General features: G+C 48.9%; 1 protein-coding gene across 2 annotated transcripts; it reads right to left on the reverse strand.

Annotated features, from left to right (window-relative positions):
- Positions 1–472: 472 nt before the first annotated feature.
- On the reverse strand, positions 473–13,154 carry VPS52 (VPS52 subunit of GARP complex). 2 transcript variants are annotated; one of them, XM_062512293.1, is made up of 7 exons: positions 13,077–13,154; positions 12,294–12,346; positions 12,109–12,184; positions 10,778–10,845; positions 6,108–6,283; positions 3,179–3,329; positions 473–1,229 (listed from the first exon to the last, which is right to left on the reverse strand). In XM_062512293.1, exons 1-7 carry the CDS (start codon positions 13,147–13,149, stop codon positions 1,125–1,127), a joined length of 702 nt encoding a protein of 233 aa, XP_062368277.1. In that variant the 5' UTR covers positions 13,150–13,154; the 3' UTR covers positions 473–1,124. The 2 variants fall into 2 exon arrangements, with proteins under 2 accessions (XP_062368277.1, XP_062368276.1); XM_062512292.1 differs by lacking the exons at positions 12,109–12,184; positions 12,294–12,346; positions 13,077–13,154 and having other exon boundaries at positions 475–1,229; positions 10,778–12,101.
- Between the last annotated feature and the right edge of the window lie 45 nt (positions 13,155–13,199).

Raw genomic sequence — 13,199 nt, forward strand, 5'->3', positions numbered from 1 at the left:
GGGGTGATGGATGGGGGGGGGGATTGGGGGTGTGGGGTGATTGATGAGGGGGGGTGGGGTGATTGATGGGGGTGGGGTGATTGATGGGGGTGGGGTGGGATTGGGGGGGTAGGGTAATTGATGGGGGTGGGGTGGGGTGATTGATGGGGGGGTGGGGTGATGGATGGGGGGGGGGATTGGGGGTGTGGGGTGATTGATGAGGGGGGGTGGGGTGATGGATGGGGGGGTGGGGTGATTGATGGGGGTGGGGTGGGATTGGGGGGTAGGGTAATTGATGGGGGTGGGGTGGGGTGATTGATGGGGGGGTGGGGTGATGGATGGGGGGGGGGATTGGGGGTGTGGGGTGATTGATGAGGGGGGGTGGGGTGATGGATGGGGGGGTGGGGTGATTGATGGGGGTGGGGGGGGTGATTGATGGGAATGGGGAGAGTGAGGAGGGGTGGGGCAATTGATGGGGGTGGGGAGAGTGGGGGGAGGGTGGGGTAATTGATGGGGGTGGGGCGGTGGGGGAGGGGTGGGGTAATTGATGGGGGTGGGGGGGTGGAGGAGGGGTGGGGTAATTGGGGGTGGGGAGAGTGGGGGGAGGGGTGGGGTAATTGATGGGGATTGGGGGGGTGGGGAGAGTGGGGGGAGGTGGGGGGCGGGGTGGTGGTGGGGATTGGTGGGGGATTTTTGGGGATTTTTTGGGGATTTTTTAAGGATTTTTTTGAGGATTTTTTGGGGATTTTTTTCAGGATTTTTTAGGAATTTTTGGGGGATTTTTGGGGAAATTTTTGGGGATTTTTGGGGGATTTTTTCAGGATTTTTTGGGGATTTTTTGAAAATTTTTTGAGGATTTTTTTGGGGATTTTTTGGGGATTTTTTGAGGATTTTTTTGAGGATTTTTTGAGGATTTTTTTTGGGATTTTTAGGGAATTTTTGGGGGATTTTTTGGGAATTTTTTGCGGATTTCCTGGTGATTTTTTGTTGATTTTTCGTTGATTTTTCGTTGATTTTTCCGCGATTTTTTTGGGGAATTTTTCCCGAATTTCCGGGAATTTTTGGGGGGATTTTTCGGGAACTGTTGTGGAATTTTTCGGGAACGTTTGGGGCCGTTTTTTTTGGGAATTTTTGGGGAGCCGATCCTACCTGTACTTGAGCAGGGAGTCCTGCGGGATCTGGTAATTGGTCATGGGCTTCCGGAAGGAGAAAACCTTGTGCAGCACAAACTCCCGGATCTTCGCCACCGCCTGCCGCCCAGTAAGAACCAGTAAGAACCAGTAAGAACCAGTAAACAGCAGGAAACACCAGTAAGAACCAGTAAGAACCAGTAAGAACCAGTAAGAACCAGGAAACAGCAGGAAACACCAGTAAGAACCAGTAAGAACCAGCAAGAACCAGTAAGAACCAGGAAACAGCAGGAAACACCAGTAAGAACCAGTAAGAACCAGTAAGAACCAGTAAGAACCAGGAAACAGCAGGAAACACCAGTAAGAACCAGTAAGAACCAGGAAGAACCAGGAAGAACCAGTAAGCACCAGTAAGAACCAGTAAGAACCAGTAAACACCAGTAAGAACCAGTAAGCACCAGTAAGAACCAGTAAGAACCAGTAAGCACCAGTAAGCACCAGTAAGAACCAGTAAGCACCAGTAAGCACCAGTAAGCACCAGTAAGAACCAGTAAGCACCAGTAAACACCAGTAAGAACCAGTAAGAACCAGTAAGAACCAGTAAACAGCAGGAAACACCAGTAAGCACCAGTAAGAACCAGTAAGCACCAGTAAGAACCAGTAAGAACCAATAAGAACCAGTAAGCACCAGTACACAGCAGGAAACCCCAGTAAACGCCACTAAACAGTGGGAAATCCCAGTAAATCCCAGTAAACACCAGGAAATCCCAGTCCGGCCCAGTATAATCCCAGTTCAGTCCAGTTCATCCCACTTCGTCCCAGTTCATCCCAGTAAAACCCAGTTCATCCCAGTTCATCCCAGTTTGTCACAGTCCACCCCAGTCCGTCCCAGTTCATCCCAGTTCATCCCAGTTTGTCACAGTCCACCCCAGTCCGTCCCAGTTCATCCCAGTTCATCCCAGTTTGTCACAGTCCACCCCAGTCCGTCCCAGTTCATCCCAGTTCCCTTCCCTTCCCTTCTCTGGAGACTTCTCCGGGATTTTTTGGGACAAATCCTGGGAATTTTGGGGCTGGGAATTTGGGGATTTTGGACTTCGGGAATTTCAGGAACTCTCCCAGTTCCATCCCAGTTCATCCCAGTTCCATCCCAGTTCATCCCAGTTCCCTCCCAGTCCCTTCCTTTTTTTGGGGATTTTTCCTGGGATTTTTTTCTGATTTCTCCGGGATTTTTTTTTCTGGGGGTAACTCCGGGGATTTTTTGGGCTGGGAATTTGGGAATTTTGGACTTTGGGCATTTCAGGAACTCTCCCAGTTCCATCCCAGTTCATCCCAGTTCCATCCCAGTTCATCCCAGTTCATCCCAGTTCCCTCCCAGTCCCTTCCTTTTTTTGGGGATTTTTCCTGGGATTTTTTTCTGATTTCTCCGGGATTTTTTTTTCTGGGGGTAACTCCGGGGATTTTTTGGGCTGGGAATTTGGGAATTTTGGACTTTGGGCATTTCAGGAACTCTCCCAGTTCCATCCCAGTTCATCCCAGTTCCCTCCCAGTCCTTTCCTTTTATTTGGGGGGATTTTTCCTGGGATTTTTTTCTGATTTCTCCGGGATTTTTTTTTTTCCTGGGGGGCGGGTAACACCCGGGGAATTTTTTTTTTTTTTTTTTTTTTTTTAGGGGTAGGAATTTGGCGATTTTTTTTCTTTTTTGGTTGTTTTTCTGGTTTTTTTTTTGTTTTTTTTCTTTTTTTAGGGGTAGGAATTTGGCGATTTTTTTATTTTTTGGTTGTTTTTCTGGTTTTTTTTTTTTTTTTTTAGGGGTAGGAATTTGGTGATTTTTTTTTTTTTTGGTTGTTTTTCTGTTTGTTTTTTTTTTTTTTTCTTTTTTTAGGGGTAGGAATTTGGCGATTTTTTTTCTTTTTTGGTTGTTTTTCTGTTTTTTTTTTTCTTTTTAGGGGTAGGAATTTGGCGATTTTTTTCTTTTTTGGTTGTTTTTCTGTTTGTTTTTTTTTGTTTTTTTTTTGTTTTTTGTTTTTTTTTTTTTTTTTAGGGAATTCCGGCGTCCTGCGGGGCCGCACCTTGATGCGCAGGCGGTCGAGGACGTGCTGGACGTCGTTGCAGGCCAGCGTGTCGCGGAACGCCTGCTCCTTCACCGCCTCGATCTTCCCGTCCAGGTCCCGCAGGCGCTCCAGGAACTCCGGGGACGTCACCGGGGACTCCAGGATCACGCTGGGATAGAGGGGAAATGGGGTTGGGAGAGAAGGTTTAAAAAAAAAAAAACAAAACAAAACGACAAAAAAAAAAAAACGGGAAAAAACGGGGGGGGGTTCCCAGCAAAATCCGTCCAAAAATGGGGGAATTCCCAGCAAAATCCGTCCAAAAATGGGGAAATTCCATCCAAAAATGGGGGAATTCCCATCCAAATCCATCCAAAAATGGGGAAATTCCCATTAAAATCTGTCCAAAAATGGGGGAATTCCCAGCAAAATCCGTCCAAAAATGGGGAAATTCCATCCAAAAATGGGGGAATTCCCATCCAAATCCATCCAAAAATGGGGAAATTCCCATTAAAATCTGTCCAAAAATGGGGAAATTCCCATTAAAATCCGTCCAAAAATGGGGAAATTCCATTAAAATCCGTCCAAAAATGGGGAAATTCCCATTAAAATCTGTCCAAAAATGGGGAAATTCCCATTAAAATCCGTCCAAAAATGGGGAAATTCCATTAAAATCCGTCCAAAAATGGGGAAATTCCCAGCAAAATCCGTCCAAAATTGGGAAAATTCCGACAAAAAATGGGGAAATTCCCATCCAAATCCATCCAAAAATGGGGAAATTCCATCCAAAAATGGGGGAATTCCCATCCAAATCCATCCAAAAATGGGGAAATTCCCAGCAAAATCCATCCAAAAATGGGGAAATTCCCATTAAAATCCGTCCAAAAATGGGGAAATTCCCAGCAAAATCCGTCCAAAATTGGGAAAATTCCGACAAAAAATAGGGAAATTCCCAGCAAAATCCGTCCAAAAATGGGGGAATTCCCATTAAAATCCGTCCAAAAATGGGGAAATTGTATCAAGAAACGGGGGATTCCCAGCAAAATCCGTCCAAAATTGGGGAAATTCCATCCAAAAATGGGGAAATTCCCATCCAAATCCATCCAAAAATGGGGAAATTCCCATTAAAATCCGTCCAAAAATGGGGAAATTCCATTAAAATCCGTCCAAAAATGGGGAAATTCCATGACAAAAAATGGGCAAATTCCCACTAAAATCCATCCAAAAATGGGAAAATTCCCATTAAAATCTGTCCAAAAATGGGAAAATCGTGACAAAAAATGGGGAAATTCCCATCGAAATCCTTCCAAAAATGGAGAAATTCCCAGCAAAATCCGTCAAAAAAACGGAGAAATTCCCTCCAAAAAACCAAAAAATTCCCATCAAAATCCATAAAAAAATGGGAAAATTCCCATCAAAAACCCAACGAAAATGGGAAATTCCCATCCAAATCCATCCAAAAACGAGAAAATTTCAGGAATTCTCTCCCCAAATCCCTTTTTTTTTTTTCCCCCCGAGGATATTTTTGCCCCAAACCCCAATTTTTTTCAGGAATTCTCTCCCCAAATTCCCATTTCTTGTTCCCAAATCCATTTGTTCCTCAAAAAAATTCCCATTTTTCTCCTCCCAAATTCCCATTTTTCAGTCGTGAATTCCCAAATTTTTCCCCAAATTCCCATTTTTTTTCTGGGAATTCCCTCCCAAAATTCCCATTTTTCCCCCATCCCAAATTCCCATTTTTCCCCATCCCAAATTCCCATTTTTTATTCCCAATTTCCCATTTTTTGCCCCCTAAAATCCCCATTTTTGGGACCTGAATTCCCAAATTTTTTCAGGGATTTTTCCCCAAATTCCCATTTCTCCAGGAATTCCCTCCCAAATCCCCATTTTTTCTGGGAATCCTCTCCCAATTCCCCATTTCCCCCATCCCAAACCCCCATTTTTTCCCCCATCCCAAATCCCATTTTTCCCCATCCCAAATTCCCATTTTTTTCTGGGAATCCTCTCCCAAATCCCCATTTTCCCCCATCCCAAACCCCCATTTTTTCCCCATCCCAAATTCCCATTTTTCCCCCATCCCAAATCCCCATTTCCCCCATCCCAAATCCCCATTTTTCCCATCCCAAATCCCCATTTTTTTCTGGGAATCCTCTCCCAATTCCCCATTTCCCATCCCAAATCCCATTTTTCCCCCATCCCAATTCCCCATTTTTCCCCATCCCAAATCCCATTTTTCCCCCATCCCAAATTCCCATTTTTTCCCCCATCCCAATTCCCATTTTTTCTGGGAATCCTCTCCCAAATCCCCATTTCTCCCATCCCAAATCCCATTTTTCCCCCATCCCAATTCCCCATTTTTTCCCCCATCCCAAATCCCATTTTTCCCCATCCCAAATTCCCATTTTTTTCTGGGAATCCTCTCCCAAATCCCCATTTTCCCCCATCCCAAATCCCCATTTTTTCTGGGAATCCTCTCCCAAATCCCCATTTCCCCCATCCCAAATCCCCATTTCCCCCATCCCAAATCCCCATTTTCCCCCATCCCAAATCCCCATTTTTTCTGGGAATCCTCTCCCAAATCCCCATTTTCCCCCATCCCAAATCCCCATTTTTCCCCCATCCCAAATCCCCATTTTTCCCCCATCCCAAATCCCATTTTTCCCCCATCCCAAATCCCCATTTTTTCTGGGAATCCTCTCCCAAACCCCCATTCTTTCACTCCCAACCCCCCCCAGACCCCATTTTTTTGTTTGTTTTTTTTTCCTTTTTTTTTTTTTTTTTGTTTCATTTTTTTTGTTTTTTCCTTCCGGATCGCCCCACCCCCCCCCCACCCCCCCTTTCCCCCAAATCTCTCCCAAACCCCCCCCCTTTATTTATTTCTCTCTCTTTCTTTTCCCATTTTTCACATTTATTTCGAATTTACCTGTTTGAAATCCCCGAAAGCCCTCACCTGATCATGTCGGGGGGCACCACCAGCTCGTCCAGCAGCCCCCCCAGCCGCTCCCGCACCTGGCGCCGGTTCCGAAGCCGCAGGTTCATGGCCCCGGCCTGGCCCTGCAGGGCTCGGATCTCCCAGCTCAGGGAGCTCAGCGAGCTCTGGAACGAGCCCAGCATCTGCTCCATGCGCTGGGGACGGTTTGGGGAACATTTCAGAACCGTTTGGGGACGATTCGGGGACGATTCCGGGACATTTGGGACGTTTCGGGACGGTTTTGGGGGGTTTTTTTATGGGGAGGTTTTAGGGCGGTTTTTGGTGTTCAGGGGGGATTTTTGGGGGGTTTGGGGCAATCTGGGACACTTTAGGGACAATCAGGGACAGTTTGGGACACTCTGAGGACAATTTCAGACAATTTGGGACAATTTCAGACGATTTGGGGACGATTCCGGGACATTTGGGACGTTTCGGGACGGTTTTGGGGGTTTTTTATGGAACGGTTTTAGGGAGGTTTTTGGTGTTCAGGGGGGATTTTTAGGGGGTTTGGGGCAATCTGGGACACTTTAGGGACAATCAGGGACAGTTTGGGACACTCTGAGGACAATTTCAGACAATTTGGGACAATTTCAGACGATTTGGGGACGATTCCGGGACATTTGGGACGTTTCGGGACGGTTTTGGGGGTTTTTTATGGAACGGTTTTAGGGAGGTTTTTTGGTGTTCAGGGGGGATTTTTGGGGGGTTTGGGGACACTTTGGGGACAATCTGGGAGACTCTGGGACACTTTAAGGACAATTTCAGACAATTTGGGACAATTTCAGACGATTTGGGGACGATTCCGGGACATTTGGGACGTTTCGGGACGGTTTTAGGGGGGTTTTTTATGGGGAGGTTTTAGGGAGGTTTTTGGTGTTTAGGGGGGATTTTTGGGGGGTTTGGGGACACTTTGGGGACAATCAGGGACAGTTTGGGACACTCTGAGGACAATTTCATACAATTTAGGACAATTTCAGACGATTTGGGGACGATTCCGGGACATTTGGGACGTTTCGGGACGGTTTTGGGGGTTTTTTTATGGGGAGGTTTTAGGGAGGTTTTTGGTGTTCAGGGGGGATTTTTGGGGGGTTTGGGGACACTTTGGGACTCTTTGGGACACATGGGGACAATCTGGGAGACTCTGGGACACTCTGAGGACAATTTCAGACAATTTGGGACAATTTCAGACGATTTGGGGACGATTCCGGGACATTTGGGACGTTTCGGGACGGTTTTGGGGGTTTTTTTATGGGGAGGTTTTAGGGAGGTTTTTGGTGTTCAGGGGGGATTTTTGGGGGGTTTGGGGACACTTTGGGACACATGGGGACAATCTGGGAGACTCTGGGACACTTTAAGGACAATTTCAGACAATTTGGGACAATTTCAGACGATTTGGGGACGATTCCGGGACATTTGGGACGTTTTGGGACGGTTTTGGGGGGTTTTTTTATGGGGAGGTTTTAGGGCGGTTTTTGGTGTTCAGGGGGGATTTTTGGGGGCTTTGGGGACACTTTAGGGACAATCAGGGACAGTTTGGGACACTTTAAGGACAATTTCAGACAATTTGGGACAATTTCAGACGATTTGGGGACGATTCCGGGACATTTGGGACGTTTCGGGACGGTTTTGGGGGAGTTTTTTATGGGGAGGTTTTAGGGAGGTTTTTGGTGTTTCGGGGCGGTTTTGGGGGGTTTGGGGCAGTCTGGGACACTTTAGGGACAATCAGGGACAGTTTGGGACACTCTGGGGACAATTTCAGACAATCTGGGACAATTTCAGACAATCCGGGGACAATTCCGGGACATTTGGGACGTTTTGGGACGGTTTTGGGGGGTTTTTTTATGGGGAGGTTTTGCGGTTTTTGGTGTTTAGGGGGGATTTTTGGGGGGTTTGGGGACACTTTGGGACACTTTGGGGACAATCTGGGAGACTCTGGGACACTTTAAGGACAATTTCAGACAATTTGGGACAATTTCAGACGATTTGGGGACGATTCCGGGACATTTGGGACGTTTCGGGACGGTTTTGGGGGTTTTTTATGGAACGGTTTTAGGGCGGTTTTTGGTGTTCATGGGGGATTTTTGGGGGGTTTGGGGACACTTTGGGGACAATCTGGGAGACTCTGGGACACTTTAAGGACAATTTCAGACAATTTGGGACAATTTCAGACGATTTGGGGACGATTCCGGGACATTTGGGACGTTTCGGGACGGTTTTGGGGGGGTTTTTGTATGGGGAGGTTTTAGGGAGGTTTTTGGTGGTTTAGGGGTGGTTTTGGGGGGTTTGGGGACACTTTGGGGACAATCTGAGACAGTTTGGGACACTCTGAGGACAATTTCAGACAATCTGAGGACAATTTCAGACGATTTGGGGACGATTCCAGGACATTTGGGACGTTTCGGGACAATTTTGGGGGTTTTTTTATGGGGAGGTTTTAGGGCGGTTTTTGGTGTTCAGGGGGGATTTTTGGGGGGTTTGGGGACACTTTGGGGACAATCTGAGACAGTTTGGGACACTCTGAGGACAATTTCAGACAATCTGAGGACAATTTCAGACGATTTGGGGACGATTCCGGGACATTTGGGACGTTTCGGGACGGTTTTAGAGGGGTTTTTTATGGGGCGGTTTTAGGGCGGTTTTTGGTGTTTCAGGGCGGTTTTGGGGATTTTGGGGACACTTTGGGACACTTTGGGGACAATCAAGGACAGTCTGGGACACTCTGGGGACAATTTCAGAGAATTTGGGGCCATTTGAGGACATTTTGGGGAGATTGGTGACACTTTAAGGACACTTGGGGACATTTGGGGACTCTTTGGGGACACTTGGGGACATTTTAGGGCTATTTAGGGACACTTGGGGACACTTTGGTGACACTTTGGGGACATTTTGGGACACTTGGGGCCATCTGGGGACACTTTAGGGACATTTTGGGACACTTCAAGGACACTTGGGGACACTTTGGGGGCACTTTGTGGACATTTTGGGACCCTTGGGACCATTTAGGGACACTTGAGGCCATTTGGGGACCCCCTGGGGACCCCTGGGGACACTTTGGGGACATTTGGGGACCCTTGGGGACACTTTGGGGACACTTGGGGACATTTAGGGACACTTGGGGCCATTTGGGGACCCTTGGGGACATTTTGGGGCCATTTGGGGACACTTTGGGGCCATTTGGGGACACTTGGGAACACTTTGGGGACACTTGAGGCCATTTGGGGACACTTTGGGGACACTCTGGGGACCCTTGGGGACACTTTGGGGACCCTTGGGGACATTTAGGGACATTTGGGGACATTCTGGGGACCCTTGGGGACACTTCGGGGACCCTTGGGAACACTTTGGGGACACTCGGGGACATTTAGGGACACTTTGGGGACCCTTGGGGACATTTTGGGACACTTGGGACCATTTAGGGACACTTGAGGCCATTTGGGGACACTCTGGGGACACTTTGGGACACTTTAAGGACTCTTGGGGTCATTTAGGGACACTTTGGGGACATTTGGGGATACTCTGGGGACCCTTGGGGACACTTTGGGGACCCTTGGGGACATTTAGGGACACTTTGGGGACATTTGGGGATACTCTGGGGACCCTTGGGGACACTTTGGGGACCCTTGGGGACATTTAGGGACACTTTGGGGACATTTGGGGACCCTTGGGGACACTTTGGGGACACTCGGGGACATTTAGGGACACTTTGGGGACACTTGGGGACATTTAGGGACACTTTGGGGACCCTCTGGGGACCCTTGGGGACACTTTGGGAACCCTTGGGGACACTTTGGGGACACTTTGGGGACATTTAGGGACACTTTGGGGACATTTGGGAACCCTTGGGGACACTTTGGGGACCCTTGGGGACATTTAGGGACACTTTGGGGACATTTGGGAACCCTTGGGAACACTTTGGGGACACTCGGGGACATTTAGGGACACTTTGGGGACCCTTGGGGACATTTTGGGACACTTGGGACCATTTAGGGACACTTGAGGCCATTTGGGGACACTCCGGGGACACTTTGGGACACTTTAAGGACTCTTGGGGTCATTTAGGGACACTTTGGGGACATTTGGGGATACTCTGGGGACCCTTGGGGACACTTTGGGGACATTTGGGGACATTTAGGGACACTTGGGAACACTTTGGGGACACTTGGGGACATTTAGGGACACTTTGGGGACATTTGGGGACCCTTGGGGACACTTTGGGGACATTTGGGGCCATTTGGGGACACTTGGGAACACTTTGGGGACATTGGGGACATTTAGGGACATTTGGGGACACTTGGGGACATTTAGGGACACTTTGGGGCCATTTGGGACATTTAGGGACACTTTGGGGACACTTGAGGACATTTAGGGACACTTTGGGGACCCTTGGGGACATTTAGGGACACTTTGGGGACATTTGGGGACCCTTGGGGACACTTTGGGGACCCTTGGGGACATTTAGGGACACTTTGGGGACACTTTGGGGACCCTTGGGGACACTTTGGGGACACTCGGGGACATTTAGGGACACTTTGGGGACCCTTGGGGACATTTAGGGACACTTTGGGGACATTTGGGGACCCTTGGGGACACTTTGGGGACCCTTGGGGACATTTAGGGACACTTTGGGGACCCTTGGGGACATCTGTCACCTCGAGGATGGCGTCGCAGGCGCTGATCTGGTTGTGCAGCTCGGCGATGTTCTCGCTCTCCCGGATGTCTGAGGGGTCAAGGGACACTCGGGGACACTTTGGGGACACTCGGGGACACTTTGGGGACACTTTGGGGACATTCGGGGACATTCGGGGACATTTGAGGACGGGTTTTTGGGATTTGAGGACGGGTTTTTGGGATTTGGGGACATTTTTTAGAGATTTTGGGGCATTTTTGAGGGGTCTGTGACACCTTGGGGACACTTTGGGGACATTTGGGGACATCTGGGGACACTTTGGGGACATTTGGGGACATTTGGGGACATCTGGGGACATTTGAGGACACTCTGGGGACACTTTGGGGACCCTCTGGGGACCCTTGGGGACATTTAGGGACACTTTGGGGACATTTGGGGACAGTTCCCTGAGGATTTGGGGACACTTTGGGGACATTTGGGGACACTTTGGGGACATTTGGGGACAGTTCCCTGAGGATTTGGGGACACTTTGGGGACATTTGGGGACACTTTGGGGACATTTGGGGACATTCGGGGACATTTGAGGACGGGTTTTTGGGATTTGAGGACCGGTTTTTGGGATTTGGGGACATTTTTTAGAGATTTTGGGGCATTTTTGAGGGGTCTGTGACACCTTGGGGACATTTGGGGACATTTGGGGACACTTTGGGGACACCTTGGGGACATTTGGGGACATTTGGGGACACTTTGGGGACATCTGGGGACATCTGGGGACACCTGGGGACATTTGGGGACATCTGGGGACATTTGGGGACATTTGGGGACACTTCGGGGACATCTGGGGACACTTTAGGGACACCTTGGGGACATTTGGGGAAAGTTCCCTGAGGATTTGGGGACAACTTTTTTGGGGACAATTTTTTTGGGGGGGGGACAATTTTGGGGACAATTTTTTGGGGGACAATTTTTGGGGATAATTTTGGGGACAATTTTTTGGGGGGACAACTTTGGGGACAATTTTTTAGGTACAATTTTTTAGGTACAATTTTTTAGGGACAATTTTTGGATAATTTTGGGAACAGTTTTTCGGGGACAATTTTGGGGACAACTTTTGGGGACAATTTTGGGGACAATTTTTTTGGGGGACAATTTTTTGGGGACAATTTTTTTGGGGGACAATTTTTTGTTGACAATTTTTTGAGGACAGTTTTTTGGGTACAATTTTGGGGACAACTTTTTTGGGGACAATTTTTTTTTGGGGGGGGGGACAACTTTTTGGGGACAATTTTTTTGGGGACAGTTTTTGGGGGACAATTTTGGGGACAATTTTTTTTTTTGGGGGGGGGGGGATACAATCCTGGATCGAGGCCTTCTCCACCTCCTGCAGCTCCAGCTCCACCTGCCGGGAATACTCGCGCAGGTCCACGCCCTGGAATGGGAATTTGGGGACATTTGGGGACATTTTGGGGACATTTTTTTTTGGGGGGGGGGCTTTTTTCGGGGGATATTTCGGGATATTTTAGGGAGGGATCACTCACGGTCTGCAGCGCCTCCTGCACCAGGGCGTCCTCCAGGTTTTCCTGGATATGAACTGGGGAAAATGGGAATAAAACGGGAAAAATTGGGAAAAACGGGGGAGGGGGGAAAAAAAAATAAATATGGGGGAAATAGGATGGAATTGGAGAAAAAACACGCTCCCCCCCCACCCCCCCCCCCTCAAATGGTTCGGTCCGTCCAGGCCACGCCCCTCCCACAAACCACGCCCTCTCCATTTACCAGACTGTCAATCACACCCAAATAAGGTAGATGGGCACGCCCCCGGCATGTCAATCACACCTAAATATGGTCAATAACCACGCCCCCAGGGTGGCGATGACACCCAGCTAAGGTAAATGGACACGCCCCCGGCATGTCAATCACACCCGAACATGGTAAATAGCCACGCCCACAGCCTCACAGCCACACTCAGAAAAGTTAAATAGCCACGCCCCAAGCCTGTCAATCACACCCACATAAGATAAATGGGCACGCCCCCGGCATGTCAATCACACCCAAATGTAGTCACTAGCCACGCCCTCAGCCTGGCGACGACACCCAAATAAGGTAAATGGACACGCCCCCGGGATGTCAATCACACCCAAATAAGCTCAATGATCACGCCTAGTCCTGTCAATCACACCCACATGAGGTAAATGACCACGCCTTTTGATTTGACCACGCCTCCCTTTGCCTGCAGGCTCCACCCCCTCTTCCCTGTCCCACCCCGCCCCCTCATTAAGCGTTAATTAATCCGCCGTTTTTAATGGTCCCGCCTCTCTCACCATCCACTTCCTCCAGCTCCGCCCCGTCCAGATCCAGCTCCGCCTCCAGCTCCGCCTCCAGCGGCGCCTCCATCGCCGCCACCTGCGGCACAATCGCTTTAGTAACCCCCTCACCCCCTCCGC

Source organism: Cinclus cinclus, chromosome 35 (genome assembly GCF_963662255.1).
Source record: "Cinclus cinclus chromosome 35, bCinCin1.1, whole genome shotgun sequence".
Classification (NCBI taxonomy): Eukaryota; Metazoa; Chordata; class Aves; order Passeriformes; family Cinclidae; genus Cinclus; species Cinclus cinclus.